This window comes from Xenopus laevis, chromosome 1S (assembly GCF_017654675.1).
Source record: "Xenopus laevis strain J_2021 chromosome 1S, Xenopus_laevis_v10.1, whole genome shotgun sequence".
Taxonomy (NCBI): Eukaryota; Metazoa; Chordata; class Amphibia; order Anura; family Pipidae; genus Xenopus; species Xenopus laevis.
The window spans coordinates 139,325,378-139,344,056 of record NC_054372.1 but is presented as its reverse complement, the minus strand read 5'-3'; the positions used below and the strand labels follow the sequence as shown (position 1 = coordinate 139,344,056).

The 18,679-nt window shown below is 39.9% G+C and overlaps 1 protein-coding gene across 1 annotated transcript; it reads right to left on the bottom strand.

Annotated features, from left to right (window-relative positions):
• Positions 1-264: 264 nt before the first annotated feature.
• slc7a4.S (solute carrier family 7 member 4 S homeolog) lies at positions 265-16,404 on the bottom strand. The gene is made up of 5 exons (XM_018244052.2): positions 16,196-16,404; positions 10,128-11,194; positions 6,933-7,630; positions 4,333-4,441; positions 265-2,715 (listed from the first exon to the last, which is right to left on the bottom strand). Exons 2-5 carry the CDS (start codon positions 11,107-11,109, stop codon positions 2,519-2,521), a joined length of 1,986 nt encoding a protein of 661 aa, XP_018099541.1. The 5' UTR covers positions 11,110-11,194; positions 16,196-16,404; the 3' UTR covers positions 265-2,518.
• Between the last annotated feature and the right edge of the window lie 2,275 nt (positions 16,405-18,679).

The window sequence follows — 18,679 nt, the reverse complement described above, 5'->3', positions numbered from 1 at the left end:
TTGCGGAGAAGTTTTGAGGGAATTGGATCAAGCGGGCAGGTGGTAAGGTGAGAAGAGGCCAAAAGCTTTGTGACAGGGGTGAAGGAGCACAGGAGAGACTGGGGAGTGTGGATGAGGAGAATGATAGGGAAGGAACAGATGGAAGAACTTTAAAAGTACAGCGGGGAGAGAGAAGCAAACCTACACCACCTCCAGGTCTGTTACCAGGTCTGGGAGTATGAGTAAAGTGTAGGCCCCCATAAGACAGGGCAGCAGGTGAGGCAGTGTCGGTAGGAGAAAGCCAGGTTTCAGTAAATGCGAGTAGGTTAAAGGAATTTGCAATGAAATGGTCATGTATAGCGGTCGTGTATATACAGTGTATAAACTCTTTCAATCATAACCATGTTTTAGAATTTAGACCTAAAAACAGGGTCATTTTTACACAGTTCTAAGTATGGCTTTGCTGCTTCTTGTTACATAAGAAAACCAACCATTTGGATGGTAAATATAAAAAAGGCCTCAAATGGTAAACTAAAGAGCAGTGATCCCCAACCAGTGGCTCGTGAGCAAAATGTTGCTCACCAACCCCGTGACTGTTGCTCCCAGTGGCCTCAAAACAGATGCTTAATTTGGAATTCCAGGCTTGAAAGCCAGTTTTGGTTGCATAAAAGCCAGACATAATGCCAAACAAAAACTTCTGTAGGCTGCCAGTCTCCATTCAAGCTTGTTTTGAATGGAGCTCACAGGTAAAAAAAAGGTTGGGGACCCTTGCTATAGATGAAGAAGCACCAAGAATTTGTATCCCTATGAACCCCCATTTTTGTTTTTCGGAGACCAGGAAAAAAAATCAGGGGAATGTGTTAAAGCAAATTATTCTTCAAGAGGGCAAGAGAACAGTTTCTGCTTGCCTACTGGGGAAATGGTTGATCCCATTTAACAACAATCGCGTTCCACCCATATATGCTTCAGTCTCAAAGACACGGAAATATCTATAAAGGACAGATACATATTATTATCGTACAGCCTGGGCATAACAAGAGTGCATACTGCAAGTTTTATTATCAAGTCCAAAACATTTAGAACTCAACAATAATTGTCCCGCTTCCAACTCTTAAACACTAATGGAAAAACAAATGATTCTACTGCAGAAAGATTGTTACACCGGCAAAACCAGTTCTAAAAACAGCAACTGGCTGCAGGACTGGAATAGTGCACAAGCTTGCGAGCAGGCAATTACTACAATAGCACTAATAAAATATTCACAACATTTATATTGGCAGACAGTACCCTACTCCTATAGGATATGTCCTTGCTGTTTTTACAAGTATGTGTATTTTTTTAATTTAAGGGCCTAACAAAGAATCAAGTTGTTTGTCGAATAGTTACTTAAACCTGGGAAAGGTTATAATCTAGCCAAGTGTCAGTAGTTCAGCTGGGGCTGAAAATCCTTGTTTATCACTCCCAGTATGCTCAGTTTATAAGATATAAAGACATAAGAGCACACATGCTAAAGCAAGGCAAACCTGCACTAGTGCATTGACCCACACTAACCAATCATAAGATAGTACTGTCTGCTGTTGAATAGTAAATGCAAATTTCTAGCTGGTTGCTATGGTTTACTGACCCAACCAAGAGAACTTCCACATATAAGTGCTCATACGACCCATAAGTGGAATGCACCCATTCCTCCCTGCAAAAAAATTAACATATCAATGTAACATTTACATTAGGGACTAAGTAACCCGTGTAGGAAATAACAAATGACTGGGTGTGGTGGACATTGTGCTAAAGCCATGACTACATGGGCATATAGGAATAAGCCCATTGTCCACTATATAAATGAATATGTCAAATTGATGGCATAGCTGTATCACAAAACGTTGTGTAGTTGCTAGATATCCTTATTTATTAAATTATCTATTCTTTGGTACGAATTCTAATGCCCCTTCTAATGATCAATAATGCTACTGTATACACCCTGGACAACATATGGATTATCGCTTCCTACAGAATAGTTTCTGTGAATCCCCAGCTGTTGTTGCACTACAACTCCCAACAACAACTCTCAGACTGGCAGCAGGATGAATATCCTTATAAATAGTAGGGGGGGACAGGGTATTCTGCCCCATGCTCTTCCACCAATTTTCAGCAGCTGCTAAAACCTGTCCACCTTAATTTTTTTTTATTAAAATCCCTTTGTGATTTATACTTGGGCAAAGTATATTAATGGTTATGACACAATAGTGCTAGTGATATGCCCAGTGTCAAACCATACTGCAAACATACCTGGGAAGAGGGTTGAGTAGATCCTTCATACATCTCTTTACCATCATCATAAGTAAACCTATGTTAAGCAAGGCTCTGTTGTTTACAATATAACTGTTCTCCATGTTCTACACATATACTTTTACAAAATAATTGATAAATACTGTACAAACCACAGTGGTGTTGTGTTGTCTCAGCTCACCTGGAGAAACTAATTGAACTAAGACAGTTACTGAGTTTTCCACTTTATGCATATTCCTAAAATTCTCAAGCATCACCTCTTTTCAGATTCCTCATCAACAATCACAGCCCTTCCCATAGTATCCTGGGAGTGAGGCTGCACTTGTTGCACAGTTTCTTCCAGGCTGCTACTCGGAAAGACAACATAACGTGCTGTGACGCTGTGGTCCTTGGGTTCCCGTAAGTTCTCCTTACTGTGCCAGATGCCATAGCCAAAATAAACTATGAGACCTTAAAGAAATTCATAAGAAAACACATTTAAAGATGTAGCATGGTAATATTTGCTGCTTACTTTATACAAGTGATAAAAAGGGGAGAAATAAAGTTGGTTAAAATATCCAACAATGACGAAGAGCAAAATACAGCCCAAGATATTTTACTTGCAATCCTGACAAACCTATAAAGAATATCTATAGGCTGCTTTTACTTTATATGTCACTAAACATATATTCCATAAAAACATATGGACATAATGTGATAGGGATCTAGGACAGGAACAGATGTGAATGATATATAAGGTGTTATTTATGGAGCAGAACACAGTCTGCAAAGTCCAAAAAAAGGTCATGATCCACCATTTCTTTGCACGTTGTACACTGGGTTCTGTTTTTCCTGTATTGCTGCAGATTTTTGCTCTCTATTTAGGAGCATAGAGACATAATACTACCCCTCGAATACAACACCAACTACTTGATCAGCACTGTAATAATAAGGGGCTGGTGGAGGGAGGCATGCAGAATTCTGCCTCCTTTCCCCCTGACTTGCACGTGATTCAGACACACAAATTAGGGAGCAGCAGAAGTGCAGGCCGCAACTGGATAGGAGTTAAGGATTTTTAATTCCACACAAGGAGCAGAGCGAAGTTTTCCCTGCAGGTCCAGACTGAGAATTAATAAAGGCACTGGAATTTCAGGTACACAGAGGCCCAATCAACCCACAAAGAGGCCCAAACAGACCCCACCAGCCCACTAAATACAGACTTTCTATAGCACCTTATAGCAACCCTTCTGGCAATTGCCAGAACCCACAGATTGCAAGTCCGGGCCTGTTTCGATGGGGCACAAGAGGGTGGGCTCTTCCACCTCTTTGCACTTGTGCCTTAGAGTTAAAGGGGAACTATCGTAAAAATGATAATTGAATATAAGCTTCATCATACGAAAATAAAAAACTTTGTAAATACAATCAATAAAATATTCGACATTGTTTCTGAAATAATCAAGTTTATGTTCACAATCCCTCTCTCAGCATCTGTTTCTCTTCATTCTGTCTTCATGCAGTAGTTGGGTGTCAGATAAAATATCCAATATATCTTATAGGGGGCTTCCTTTCCTAGCAGATGTTTTAGAGCTCACTCTAATAACTGATTGCAGTACAAACAAAATCTAACTAAATAACTGCCTTTTGCACAAATTCTGCATGTAGAGAGACAGGAGATCTAATACATCTTCTAGGCAAAAGGAGCCCCCCTCTATAAGATATATTGGATCTAACTGTCAAGGAATATCTGACACCCAACTCCCGCACAAAGAGAGAATGAAGAGAAACAGATGCTGAGAGAGGGATAGTGAAGGCAAACTTGATTATTTCAGAAACAATGTAGAATATTTAGATGATTGTATTTACAAAGTTTCTTATTTCTGTATGATGAAGCTTATATTAAATTTTAGCGATAGTTCTCCTTTAAGTAAATGGCCCCTATAATCTGTTGAGGCTATGATTGCATGCATTCATCAATCAAGATGGCATAATAGCCTTTTTAAATGGATGATATGTATGACCTAACACTGCTCTTGGGGAGGACCTTGCCGGTTTCATAGCTACATAAAGCGTAAGGAAGAATAAACGTACCCAGTACAATCCAGACGGAGAACCGTATCCAAGTCATGTAGTTCAGTTTCAACATGAGATAAATGTTTAACAGAATACTCAAAGCTGGAATAAGTGGAACCAATGGAACCTAGGAATGGAAATAACAAACAGATTCAAATGTGGCACTAGACACAATGTAGGATTCAAGAACAATGGAAAAGGACTTCAGTATATAAACCACATTCTTTGTCTTTTCAAATTTGAATCTACATTGCTCTCGGGTTTTTCAAATTAGGCATCTACCCAAAAATGTACAAAAAACAAAATACTACATCAGTACTTATGACCCCCTACTGATTAATGGTGTAGCACTGGGATATGCAGGTACAATATGAGAATTTTAAAAAAAACATTCTATTTTAGAATGATGTGAAATGATCAGGACACAACTAACAACCATATAGTTTTTACCAAGTTGAATCCTATGGGACATATTTAACATTTTCAAGAATCTATAGATCACTACCAACATAGTAAGATGTTTTGTGTTTGTATGTGTATCACCATGGGAACTTCAGGGGTCATGATTTTAGGTTTGTTTGGCTCCTAAGGGATATAAACTTTTCACCGAGTCCACACTTTACTGTTATTTAGAAAAAAATGTTAGGCCATCTGCCTAGAAACTAAAGCTTTGTTGGAAGCAGATCATGTAAGAGGAAAATAATCCTTAGAACAAAAGCATATAAAGAAATAAAGAATTACCGGCGATGTTGCCCATAGCAACCAATCAACAATTCGATTTCAGCCATTAGAAAACAAAAGCAAAGATCTGATTGGTTGTTATAAGCAACGTCACTGGTAATGCGTCACTCCACTTTTTACACAGCATGATAAATAGACCCCTACATGTTATGTAACGTAAATAATGCAATGTATCATAGTTATTATGATAATAATTATTTTATAATACTTAAAAGGAGAACTAAACCCCCCTCTGAGAGAAAGTTCCCATCTAATAGCCCCCATTTAACCCTCTCTCCACTTCCTCCCTGCATAATCCACTATTTTAAAAAGTGTTGCAAAAAGTAGAACAGACCACCCCATGCAGAATAGTGCAGCGGAGCTCACATGTGCCATATTTAGTATTTTTAGTATTTAGTATTCCCTTTGGCTATTTACAGAATATTCTGGCGCATGCGCACTAGACACGTACCGCAAACAGCTCCAACTGCGCATGTGTGAAAATGGCGGTCCTTTAGCAAACGTATTCGGAGATACAAAAGATGTCGCCTGTGAGCTCCAATGTGCTACTCTGCATGGGGAGGTCTGTACGACTTTCTGCACCACTTTTCTAAACAGTGGATTATGCAGGGAGGAAGCATGGAGGCGGATGAATGGGGGTTATTAGATGGGGACTCTCTGTAGGTGGGGGTTTAGTTATCTTTTAAAAGGGTTGTTTAACTTTAAGTTAACATTTAGTATGTTATAGAATGGACAGGTCTTAGCAACTTTTCAATTGTTCTTCATTATTTATTTGTTATAGTTTTTTTAAATTATTTACCATCTTCTGACTCTTTTCAGCTTTCAAATGGTGGTAATTGACCCCATCTAAGAATAAAAGCTCTTTAAGGCTACACATTTATTGTTATTGCTAAAGCCACACATAATAAGAGAAGTGGAGAACTGAAATGCAACAAAAATATTGAATTGCATTTGATACAAAGAGAACAAGGGCCCAGGGTCTGTCTAACAATCCTGATTTGAGGCACCCAAAAGACACAGTACTTACCTGAAACTGGGCAGGGTATCAAATGGACCAGGGGGCTGTTAGTAGATAGACTAGGATATGGCCTAAAACACCCCAATTTGTTATTCTGTAATGTTGGGAGATATTGAAACTTTGACACATTCAAGTCAAAGTTAATGTACTGTATGCCCTTGTATATATTATACATAACACTACATTTTTGCCAAGTCTCAGTGTCTAATGTTCCCACTGCATGGGTGAAGGACATGTTATAGGGTAATATGAATTTTGTAGGTAAAGCATTAAAAAAGACCACTACAGCTCACCACTCTTCCCTTTATCCAGGTGCTCTGTCAACAGTGTCCCCAGTGTAAATACATCGAAACTCAACAGGCAGACGGCACTTCTGCGATAAGGGTTATTGGGGTTACTGCTGTTGAAAACCTAACGCGTTTCGGGATTGTATCCTTTAGTCATAGGCTGACTAAGGGATACATTCCCGAAACGCATTAGGTTTTCAACAGCAGTAACCCCAATAAACCTTATCCCAGAAGTGCCGTCTGCCTGTTGAGTTAATATGAATTCTAGTCCAAACTCATCAGACCGTGGGGTTATGATGAGTGCAATTCCATATTTATATGGCCTTGACTTGCACAGAACAGGATAGTTCGTTTTTTAACAGATGCAAAATGAACTGATCTATTCAAATAAGCATAGTCCTCCTCCTCCCTGATATATAGATGTGTTTAGAAAGTTACAAACTTTAAATGGGTTATAAATCTTAAAAATAGCTAGCAGAGTTCAGCAAGGAAGGGTGACAATCAAAGAAACAAATTTGCATTCCAAAAATGCATTTCAGAAACCAGAAAAGAATGGCTTGCATTACAAATACCTGGAATGTTGCTGTTTTCCTCTGCTGTTCATGCACCCATATTAAAAACAGGCTGATTAAAAACCCAATCAAAAAAATCACAAGCAGCATATAAAAAGCCCATGTAGGAAGGTGCAGCTGATCACTCCCAAATACCAGAACAGAACACAGGCATATGCAGGAGACCATCAGTGCCACAACTGCAATGGTGACAACCTCTCCGGGGTAAAAGTCACTCAAGAACCTTAGGTATGGCTCAAAAGAAGCTTTCAGGTGTCCTGTTTCTCTGCGATGTTTGCCTTTTTTATCAGTTTCCACCAGCTGAAGCTTGTCTGAGAATGATTCATATTCCTTCATTTCTTCTCCAACCAGATTTTCACCTTTAATAGGAACACCACTGTGGCGAATGGGACTTGCCTCGTGCACCGTTGGTTGGGAAAATTCCATCTGGTCTTGCTGGAATCTCAGGACAATTATGCTTGCTGCAACAAAGGTGTAGGCCAAAAGTGTGCCAATTGATAGAAACTGCACTAGAGCTTCCAAGTCAAAGACAAGGGCTAACAAAGCCATCAAAATACCAAACACGATAATGCCAATCACAGGTACTTTGGTGGTTGGATTTAATTTAGAAAAAACCTGAAAGAACAACCCATCTTCCGCCATTGCATATACTATTCGTGGAAGGGAGAAGAGGTTACTCAAGAGGACAGTGTTCATTGCTGTAGGGTAGAGGAAAAACCATTATAAGTATGATTTAATAACAGACACAAACATTTACATTACACTGTTGGCCAGCTTGTCAGCTCCATTGACAGGCAAACATATTAGGTTACAGTAATATTTTGCCTTTACCCTGATATTTAAGGTATAGCTGAGGAATCTCATGTATTGCTTTCTATGGCTCTCTATGCTGTGCTAAACAGCGGCCTAACTAGAATTTATTGGGCCCTACAGGACCCCCTAAACTTTGGAACTGTATGAAAATGTGCTATTTAACATAACTATTCAGTAAAAGGTTAAAGTAGTTACACATTATATTAGTAGTTCACATTATAGAATTCTGAAAACACTGATTCAAATGCCAATATCAACTCTTTGGGATCTTGAATAAGTCATTAAATTCTGATGTCAAATGGGTAATTTTGTAAAGTGAGGTGTTTCCAGACCCCTGGACAATAGTGCAACACTAGATTTGTATTCCTGATGAACAAATGGTTTACACCTCAAAGAGTTGTGTTTTCACTTGTCAAATCCATGGTTGGAACAAAATGGCCTTTTTGCTGCTTAAAATATATACCCTAGCACTGAAAGGTCATCCAGTGTATACTAAATAAATCAGTATTCTAAAAAAGTATTATTGCATAGTATGTACAACCGACACTTTGGCACCCATTGGGAACTTTTTCAAGGTGCATTTACAACTCTCACTTAAATAACCTCCACCCACATAGTATGAAAGTGCCAGTGACATCATATGCAAATTTAACTCTTCTATGGTGCTATTTTTTGATGTACTTTTTTTTTATATATTTTTAAGTTTGGGAGTTTTACTTTGAAAGCAGCAAGTAAGTTGCAGGTAAAACTTAGTCCTTTTGTAAAATGTATAATGAAGCAATAGAATTCTTAATGAATCAGATGAAAATTGAGCGTAAGACTGGCCAGATATGGGATGACTTTGACGTAGTTGGCCAGCTTAAATATATTGCAATATATGGACAAACAATCCCTGTTTTGTTTAAAGGATAAGGCATTTTTCAGTAGCAGTATGCACAAAATGTCTCTGTCTTAAATATATTGATAATGGGTTGAGTGCAGAGGACTCTTGTATTTGACTATATGTATTTTGTGGTCACACCCTCATTGCACCCCCGCCTAATGGTTTTAAAAATTAGTGGTGAGCACAACTTTCCCTTGTTTGTTATAGTTATACAGGAGCAGTGACCAGCTCCATGTTGTAGCTCCCACCCTTCCCAGCTATAGTCAGGTGATCCCACTGGTGTCTAATAAAAGGGCAGCCAAGTTTGGGAGTTTTACTTTGAAAGCAGCTAGTAAGTTGCAGGTAAAACTTAGTCCCTTTGTAAAATGTATAATGAAGCAATAGAATTCTTAATGAATCAGATGAAAATTGAGCGTAGGACTGGCCAGATATGGGATGACTTTGAAGTAGGTAGCCAGCTTAAATATATTGCAATATATGGACAAACAATCCCTGTTTTGTTTAAAGGATAAGGCGTTTTTCAGGAGCAGTATGCACAAAATGTCTCTGTCTTAAATATATTGATAATGGGTTGAGTGCAGAGGAATCTTGTAGTTGACTATATGTATTTTGTGGTCACAGCCTCATTGCACCCCCGCCTAATGGTTTTAAAAATTAGTGGTGAGCACAACTTTCCCTTGTTTGTTAAAGTTATACAGGAGCAGTGACCAGCTCCATGTTGCAGCTCCCACCCTTCCCAGCTATAGTCAGGTGATCCCACTGGTGTCTAATAAAAGGGCAGCCAAGTTTGGGAGTTTTACTTTGAAAGCAGCAAGTAAACTGCAGGTAAAACTTAGTCCCTTTGTAAAATGTATAATTAAGCAATAGAATTCTTAATGAATCAGATAAAATTGAGCATAGGACTGGCCAGATATGGGATGACTTTGACGTAGTTGGCCAGCTTAAATATATTGCAATATATGGACAAGCAATCCCTGTTTTGTTTAAAGGGTAAGTCATTTTTCAGTAGCAGTATGCACAAAATGTCTCTGTCTTAAATATATTGATAATGGGTTGAGTGCAGAGGACTCTTGTATTTGTCTACATATATATATATATATATATATATATATATATATATATATATATATATATATATATATATATATACATACATACACACACACACACACACACATATATATATACACATACATATATTTATATACTGTATATCCGAAAAGTTGGATGCACAAGTGATGAATTAATAAAATCTTTTGGATTTGGAGTGCGGTTACATCTATAAGAATTATACAATTGAATTTGACCCAGCACCCACAAATACACATTGGAGTCCAAGTGCAGGTACCATCTGCCATATATATATATATATATATATATATATATAAACAGTTATCTGTTTTGGGACAGTGTTTAGCCCCTTCACCTGCCCAAGGGCCTTGACACTGCTTACATACAAGTAATAAGCTTTGTTAAATAGTAAAGTTTATGATACTTACCACAAATCGAACCAGCAGCCACAATAAATCCTGCCCATGAATAGCCCCGTCTATAAAATGCATCAGAAAGAGCTGAGTCCGGTACAAGTGTATTCCAAGGTACCATTAAGGTCAATACTGTGGACACCAAGAAGTAGACTGATGTAGCAAGTCCTAATGACACTGCTGTTGCAATAGGAACTGCTTTTTGTGGATTTTTAGCTTCTTCGCTGGATGCCGCTATGACATCAAATCCAACAAAGGCATAAAAGCATGTAGCAGTGCCAGACATAATCCCAGAAAAGCCAAAAGGGGCAAACCCCCCAAATTCAGGACCCCAGTTCTTGGGTTCTGCAAGAATGAATCCAAATATCAGAATAAATAAAATAATCCCCATACTTATGGCAGCAAAAATGTGGTTAAGCCATGAGGATACTCTGACACCAAAAGAAATAAATGCTGTGGCAATCAGCAAAATCCCCGCAGCTAAAAAGTCGGGATAGTGAGCTAGAAACTTGACGTTCCAGCTGCCAACATGTGTTTCTGTAAAGTTCTTAATTTTGTGGTCAAACATTGAGTCCAGATATCCACTCCAGGCTCGTGCCACTGCAGCCCCACCAATCATATATTCCAGGATGACATTCCACCCAATTAAAAAGGCCCAGATTTCACCAACTGAAATATATGTAAACATATAAGCTGACCCTGTTTTTGGCACACGCGCACCAAATTCAGCATAGCAAAGAGCAGCTAGCAATGAAGCAACCCCGGCAATTAGGAAGGATAGAATGACAGCTGGACCTGCAATCTCTTTGGCAACTGTACCAGTCAATACATATAAACCAGAACCAACCATTCCACCCACACCTAAAAGAGTAAGGTCAATTGTAGAAAGGCATCTTTTCAGGGACGTTTCCATTAAGTCATCCTCCAGAGTCTTCACTCTGTTCAGCTTCTGACAAAACCGACCAAGAGATGCAGCAGACGGTAGTCGATTGCCCATCTTTGCGCTTCAAAATGTCGCTCCTCTTCTGGTCAAAAGGATTGTTTTCTAGCTTGACAGAGCTGTCATCACTTTGGGTCGTTATCTATAAGGCAAAACATCACATATCAAAATCATTTCTTAATTTCCATCTTGAAAATGCACACAGCCAGTCTTCAAATTGAATCACTTTTTATACCGGTCACAAAATAGCTCCCAAACATATGAGTACAAATACATGACTAGCCATCATCAATGTATTTGTATGTCTGATGAAGTATATATACTGTATAACAGAAAATCATGGGTGGTGTCCAAATCCAGCCAGTTAAATTCACCACTAGTCTTTAGCCCAACCCAATACACATTGGCAAAAATATGACATGGATTATTTACTTAGGGGTTAAGAGTGAGTGCAATAGTGGCGACCGTGGCTTGGCCGAGGGTTGCATAAAATCAAAATTGGCACGAGCATTCAATTACATGACCTTTTATTAGTTGTCATTTCTCAGGCTTTAAAGGATCTTATGCAAATGCAATGCACAAAAAGAGTTTAGTACCCATTGCACTACCCCATAGCAACCAATAAGATGTCTGCTTTTCAACAGGTGACCAGTAAACTCTACCTGCTGATTGGTTGCTGATTGGTGCCTTTAATTACATAACCCCAAATGTCTCCTCAGTTCTAGGTATGAGGCAGTTTTTCTTTTTTTGCACGAAGGTCGCATTGGTAGCTCAAGTAGTCAGTCTCCTGAATAAATGCACACTTATTTCAGTAAAGGCCCTGTGAGTTTACATTAGTATGTATAGCACCCAGGCCTGGATGAACTACACATGAATGCTGGGCTATGCAGCTGTCTGTGATATGCAATTATATAGACTTTTAAACATAGATATTTCATTTCTCTGTGATATTAGGTTTGGCCAGGCATTGCATTAACTGTAATTCAGCCTTTGTGTTTCTCAGTTGCAGTTCCTCAATATTAGCTACAAATCCCATCGTCTAGCTTTTTTGCTTTATAGGATTATTGTGTTATATACAGGGAAAACATTTTAAATGAACAGAAAGCTCAACACTTTGGGTGCCTAATCACTTTAATCTTAATCTTGCGCTGCACTTTGTTGCCAATAAATTTGCCAATAAATTTGGAACCTGGGATACATCATCAATACAATTAGTGTATTCTTCCCTGTAAAGCTCTTTTGCAACCAGAGTGCAAAGTGCTTAAATAGATAGTGATGTGCGAAATTTGCAGAGAAAAAACGCTCATAAGAAAAAACGCCCATTGAATTTAATGCATTAGGACAAAAAAAGTCGCCATAAGAAAAAACGCCTGTTGACTTTAATGCATTAGGATAAAAAAAGTCGCCAAAAGAAAAAACGCAGTTGTCTTTAATGCATTTGGAGTGATAAAAATCGCTGCACGCATAGAAATTATCATGCGTAAAAACGCCCATTGACTTCAATGCGTTTTACAAAATTTTCGCTGTTTTGCAAATTTTATGGCGAAGCGAGACAAGACAGATTCGCTCATCAATAAAAATGGATGCAAACTAAATGTGCACTGACACTATGCAGCAAGTCACGCGTATCTATAGCTCCTTCTTTGCAACTCATGGACAGCAAGCATTTGCCCCTTTAACCTGCTTTCAATTACACAATGAATCAATGGATTCCTGGAATTACTTCAGCCTGCACCTGGCATTGATGCCATGGTTTCCTCAGTGGGTCCAGACAATAGCTGAAACTGACTAAATGGACTCTAAGGGGTTATTAAGGCCACTCCATTCAAACACAAATGCAAGGGAAGAAAAACATGTACTATAAATGCTCATTTGTGTCCATATTGGTGCATTGTGCAAATTGCAGTGGATGCAGCAGAATTTAATATATTGTGCAAAGAAACGTATGATTTTGATTTAATTTTGCACTGAGCTCATAAATGACACCAAATGTTCACACATGACACATCTGAATTGTGGTAATTTACAATGTAGTTGTTTTTATTTCATTTATGTGCCACTGTGCTAAGTCATTCCTGGTGGATTATGAGCATTATGGTGGTATCCTGTTACACTCACGTCTAATAAAATAATCTTTCTTTAAATTGATGTTATAGTACAAACTACTTTGCTGGCCCTTAATTAATTAAAAGTTTTATTAGACTCCATTCAGAGTTGTATTTCCCATATTATCTTGTTTGCATGAGATTTTTCCATCTGCGTCATCCAAATACCCAGTCATACAGAGATGGCTGTTGTGAGCAGTATATTAGAACAGCTTAATGAGCTGCTTGTGACCATATTCAAGTCACTGTCTCAAAGGGGAAAAGAAGCCCTGGAACACGCGTTTCCCATATAAGCAGCATTAAGAGTAATGTGTAAAATTGGCATGGATGGACTGCTTGCCTTGATAATGACTGACAGCCCCAGTCCCATGACTGGGAATACAATAAATGGCTCTGTTATCACTTTAATATCTCTAATACAAGTCAATGTATGGGTGTGAACTAGTGATGTGCGGGTCAGGGTTTACTGTAAGCAACTGTAAGTTATACCCTTAAATATACAATAAACATGCCCTTAAATCTATATACCATCATCTCCCTGTGGATAACACAGCACCCACATAACATGATTAAATGCCTTAGGGAATTCTAACAACAATTTCCAAATGCTAACAAATCCTACCAGGCTCATGTCCCACCGGGTACATAATAGGGCAGACAGAATATGGCACAACCAGGGAGCATAGGGCAAGCAGAGTATGGCACACACAGGGGGTATGAGGCAAGCAGAGTATGGCACACACAGGGAGCATAGGGCAGGCAAAGTATGGCACACACAGGGAGCATAGGACAGGCAGAGTATGGCACACACAGGGAGCATAGGGAAGGCAGAGCATGGCACACACAGGGAGCATAGGGAAGGCAGTGTATGGCACATACAGGGAGCAAAGGACAGGCAGAGTATGGCACACACAGGGAACATAGGACAGGCAGATTATGACACACACAGGGAGCATAGAGAAGGCAGAGCATGGCACACACAGGGAGCAAAGGGCAGGCAGAGTATGGCACAAACAAGGGGCAAAGGGCGGGCAGAGTATGGCACACACAGGAAGCAAAGGGCAAACAGAGTATGGCACACACAGGGAGCATAGGGAAAGCAGAGTATGGCACACACAATGTGCATAGGGCAGGCAGAGTGTGGTACACACAGGTAGCATAGGGAAGGCAGAGTGTGGTACACACAGGGAGTATAGGGCAGGCAGAGTATAAAACACACAAGGAGCATAGGGCAGGCAGAGTATGGGTCTAAATGGGCCTGTTCCCACATGAGCAGAAATCAATATTGAACACACTAAAACCAGATTATAGCCTATGGGTTTTTTTTGTGAGTTTAACATTGTTCTCAATTCTTGTAGGCACAGATCCACAATATATATTCACAATATAAATTGAGAACCATTCACAATTTGCCCAAATAACATTTTTCATTTTGCAAAGTAATATTCTTCGCTAGACTGTTATTGCATTGGGAATTTTAATTGCACATATTGCACTGTTAAAGGGGTTGTTCACCTTCTAACACTTAAAATATCTCCAGGCAAAATTCTAAGAAAAAAGTCTGAATGGGGGGTAAATCCACCAGAGTTCTTGTAGATCTTACCAGGCAGCCTTACAACTGAAACCAAAAGGGATATGGTTATTCCAAAACTATATGGAGAAGCTGCCATACAGCTGACCATCTGAAACAATATAAATGCTGAGTTTGAAACACATCAATGGACACCAATTCACCATACAGGATACAGGCAAAACGGCACTCCACTGGCCAGTGGAAAAAAAATAGGTTTACTAAAACCGGTATCCCTGGCAGGCCCCATGGTTGGGGTTGGGGTGGTGGGAGTGAGGACCCTACAGCACTTCTAAACATTCAGCAGCCAAAGCCAAGAAACAGCTGCCTATAAATACTCAGGGGGCAACAAAGCTATCAATACAGTGGAGCAGTGCTGACAACCCTGTCACCAACTAGAAAACTAGCTTATATTTATAAATGCTATCAGTACATCCTCCCCAGGACAGTTAGCTTGCAGACATCTATACAATGAATAAAGTTTCTAAAGTATAATTCATATTCTGCTGACATGTGACTATAAGAGAGAAGTACAAAGATAATGATTATGTGTATAATGGAAATGTATAAATGGAAATGTCACAACCACTACTCTGTACTCGATACAACTGCATACTTATCCATCCTTTACTAATTTGGTTCAAGTTGTACAATTATGCCATAAGGGCAAAGGTTCATGCCTGATAAATACTTGTATAAAGGCTTTAAGACAAGGGGGGGGGGGCAGTGGCAGACTGGGATGCCAGGGGCTCACCAGAAAACCTTAAACCATGGGCCCACTCTTCAAACTATTCCTCTCCTCACTCAACCTCTATTATCCAAGTCTTTTATCTTTCTATTCTATAATCTATTATTCCATCCATTTAGCCTTCCATACAGAAGTAGTCAATGACCATGAAACAGGCCAAATGGTTAGAAGCAGGACGCTTGGGCCCATTGGGAGTTTTGCTGGTATCCCAGTGGGTCAGTCCTACACTGAATGGGGGCAACATGGGCTGCTTTGAATTTGTACACCTTAAAAAGGATTTCTACCACAAAAACATTTTGTTTTTGCATAATGAAAGAAATTGCATCTATTATTGAAAGCGGTATCTGCCTGGCTGTTGTCTATTGTTTCTATTGTTCTGACTCCCTATAAAATAGAGCAGAAAAACAGCCCTTCTGCTACATTGTTTCAAGAGTCAGAACCAGAGACCATAGAGGAAAAAAACAAGTACTGCTTTCAATAACGGAAAAGTTTTAGTGTTAAATTCCATTTGATTTCATGATGCATAAAAGCAGTTGTAGAAAGGATGCCCCATAGGTATGATGAAGGCAATGGCTGCCTACTACTCCCTTCTCTAGTCTCAGTGCAGCCACAGAATGAGCCGATGCTGTGGGATTAGCAGCAGCGGGAGCCAGGCTTTCATCAATGATTTAGCACCGCACACAGAGCAAAGGCAGGGAAGCTCAGGACATGAAGGTTTACCTCAGTGGATTTTTCGGATGGTGATGTGGAATGAAGCAGGCCAGGCAATGGATGCACTCCTCAGCCACACACAGCATCAGGCAGTGCAGATAGATCGGCTCATGAGGGAGACTCCAGGCACAGATGGCATCTCCTCTCTCCTGCAACCTGCTAGGAAGTAGCTGCCCCTCCCATATCTGACATGGAGGATCAGCTGGGAGGTGGAGGATTCATGGCCAGGCCAGTGGTAGGCGGGTTCTGTGGTGACAGAGACAGACAGGTAAAACTGCAGTGGGTACAGAGGAGGAGGAGGAGGAGCAAGAGCTGAAAGGAGTATGGAACATTAGGACATCATCATGTGCTCTCTTAATGAAGAAGTATGCAGACTTGCCTCTTATTATACTCACTTATCCTAAGAAGCTTCAGTCTCACCTCTGTGCTGCCCACATATCCTGTTGCAATCTCCCCCCTCGTGGCTCATTTATCAGCCCTCCCTCCTCAGCCCTCTGTGCTCAAACCTCAGCTCGAGGAGGGAGGGCTGAAGGCTGAGGGTGGGAGCTGCTCTCTATTCTTCATTAAAAAGAGATTCAGGTGTGTGATCCTTTTTCCAGAAATCCTTTATCCAGAAAGCTGCAAATTGTGGGGAGGCCATCTCACAGAGAGTCTCATTTTTAGCAAATGAAACATTTTTCTTGTAACTAAGTTGCATGAATCCTTATTGGTGGCAGAACAATCCTATCAGGTTGATTTAAAATTGTTGTTTTTTAGTGTAATGATCCAGATTATGGAAGGACCTCTTATACAGTCCACCAGGTCCCCAAGCATTCCGGTTAAGTGGGAACTGAAGATTAATGGGAAATGTGTTAGCTTTTATTCTTATGAATAGAACCAAGGAATGAAACAGCTATAAACAGGGTATATTTCTATTGTGCTTCATTTGTATAGTGCCTTTGTGATTTACAGAGAGTTTTTACCATTCATATCAATCCCTGCCTCAGTGATGTTTACATTGTATTCTCTCGTAACATTTACACACAAACTAATATCCATTTTATCTAGAGCCAGTTCACCTCTATATCCATAGGCAGTGGCGTAACTACTTGGCCCCAGGCCCTCCACCTATGAACAGGGCCCCTCCTGCCATGAGTATAAGCAAAAATTAAAGCCAGCACTCGCAGATTAACTGGAAAAAGTTTTATTCCACTTTTGTGGAATAAAACTTTTTGCAGTTAATCTGCGAGTGCTGGCTCTATTTTTGCTTATACTAATTATCCGCCTTACATGGACAAAGGCAGGGCTGAAGGCACGCATAAGGCAGCATTTGGAACCAGTTATATCACACTCCTGCCATGAGGCAAGGTGAGAAACTTGCCTCAGGCGGCAGTGAGCGGCCAGTTACAAGGGGCGGCAAAAAGCCGCCTCTTGTAACTTTAAGAGCCGAATTTACGGGTTTTAACACGGAAATACGGCTCCGCAAGAACAAAGAGCACAATTGCGCTCAATGCACTAGCGATGCTGCCCCCTTTTGACCCGCTCTGACGCTGATTTTTAAGCGCGGAGTGGGAGAGAGGCCCCCCTGCTGCCTATAAATGATGGTTATTATCAGTGTGTAGAGATACTCCGTATCATTATACAGCTCAGCCTGGTCATTATCAGTGTATAGAGATACTCAGCATCATTATACAGAGCAGCCTAGTCATTATCAATGTATAGAGATACTCATCTTCCTTATACAGAGCAGCCTGGTCATTATCAATATAGAAAGATACTCAGCATCATTATACAGAGCAGTGTGGTCATTATCAATGTATAGAGATACTCATCATCCTTATACAGAGCAGCCTGGTCATTATCAATATATAGAGATACTCAGCATCATTATACAGATAAGCCTGGTCATTATCAGTGTATAGAGATACTCATCATGATTATACAGAGCTGCTGGTCATTATCAATATATAGAGATACTCCGTATCATTATACAGAACAGTCTGGTCATTATCAGGGTATAGTGATACTCAACATCATTATTTGGAGCAGCCTGGTCATTATCAGCATATAGAGATATAGAGATACTCAGTATGACTGCACATTGTGGCCTGATAATCACCATTAGAAAGAGATACTCAGCATTACTATTCAGTGCAGCATGATGGCTGACAATGACACGTGAGTATTACCCCTAAGCATGGCAAGAACAAGTGCCCCACATGCACTCCTATATTGGAGTATAAGATCACAGCTACTGCTAATTCCGTGCCTCTCTCCTGATACCATTACACTGTCTCCATGGCAGCTGCAGCCTTATATTGCAACCTTGTTACATTTCATCCAGTCTGCACCCCACACCCTGGTCACATGATGCTGTGAGAGAGAAAAGAGAAAGTGCTTCTTCAACAGTGTGCACTAAATGTGTGTGTGGGAGACTGAGAGTAGAGAATCTCCTCCTGATCTTGTTAATGTGTGTTTGTAAGAGCGACTGTGTTTTAAGGTCTGACAATCCTT

What these genes read in the sequence shown, in the direction of transcription:
- slc7a4.S (XM_018244052.2), bottom strand. Translation starts at nt 11,109, where the DNA reads ATGGGCAATCGACTACCGTCTGCTGCATCTCTTGGTCGGTTTTGTCAG. An exon ending in GGCTGCTGGTTCGATTTGTG is followed by an intron (nt 7,631 to 10,127) that starts GTAAGTATCATA and finishes TCTACCCTACAG; the next exon opens with CAATGAACACTGTCCTCTTG. An exon ending in GGAAAACAGCAACATTCCAG is followed by an intron (nt 4,442 to 6,932) that starts GTATTTGTAATG and finishes TTCCATTCCTAG; the next exon opens with GTTCCATTGGTTCCACTTAT.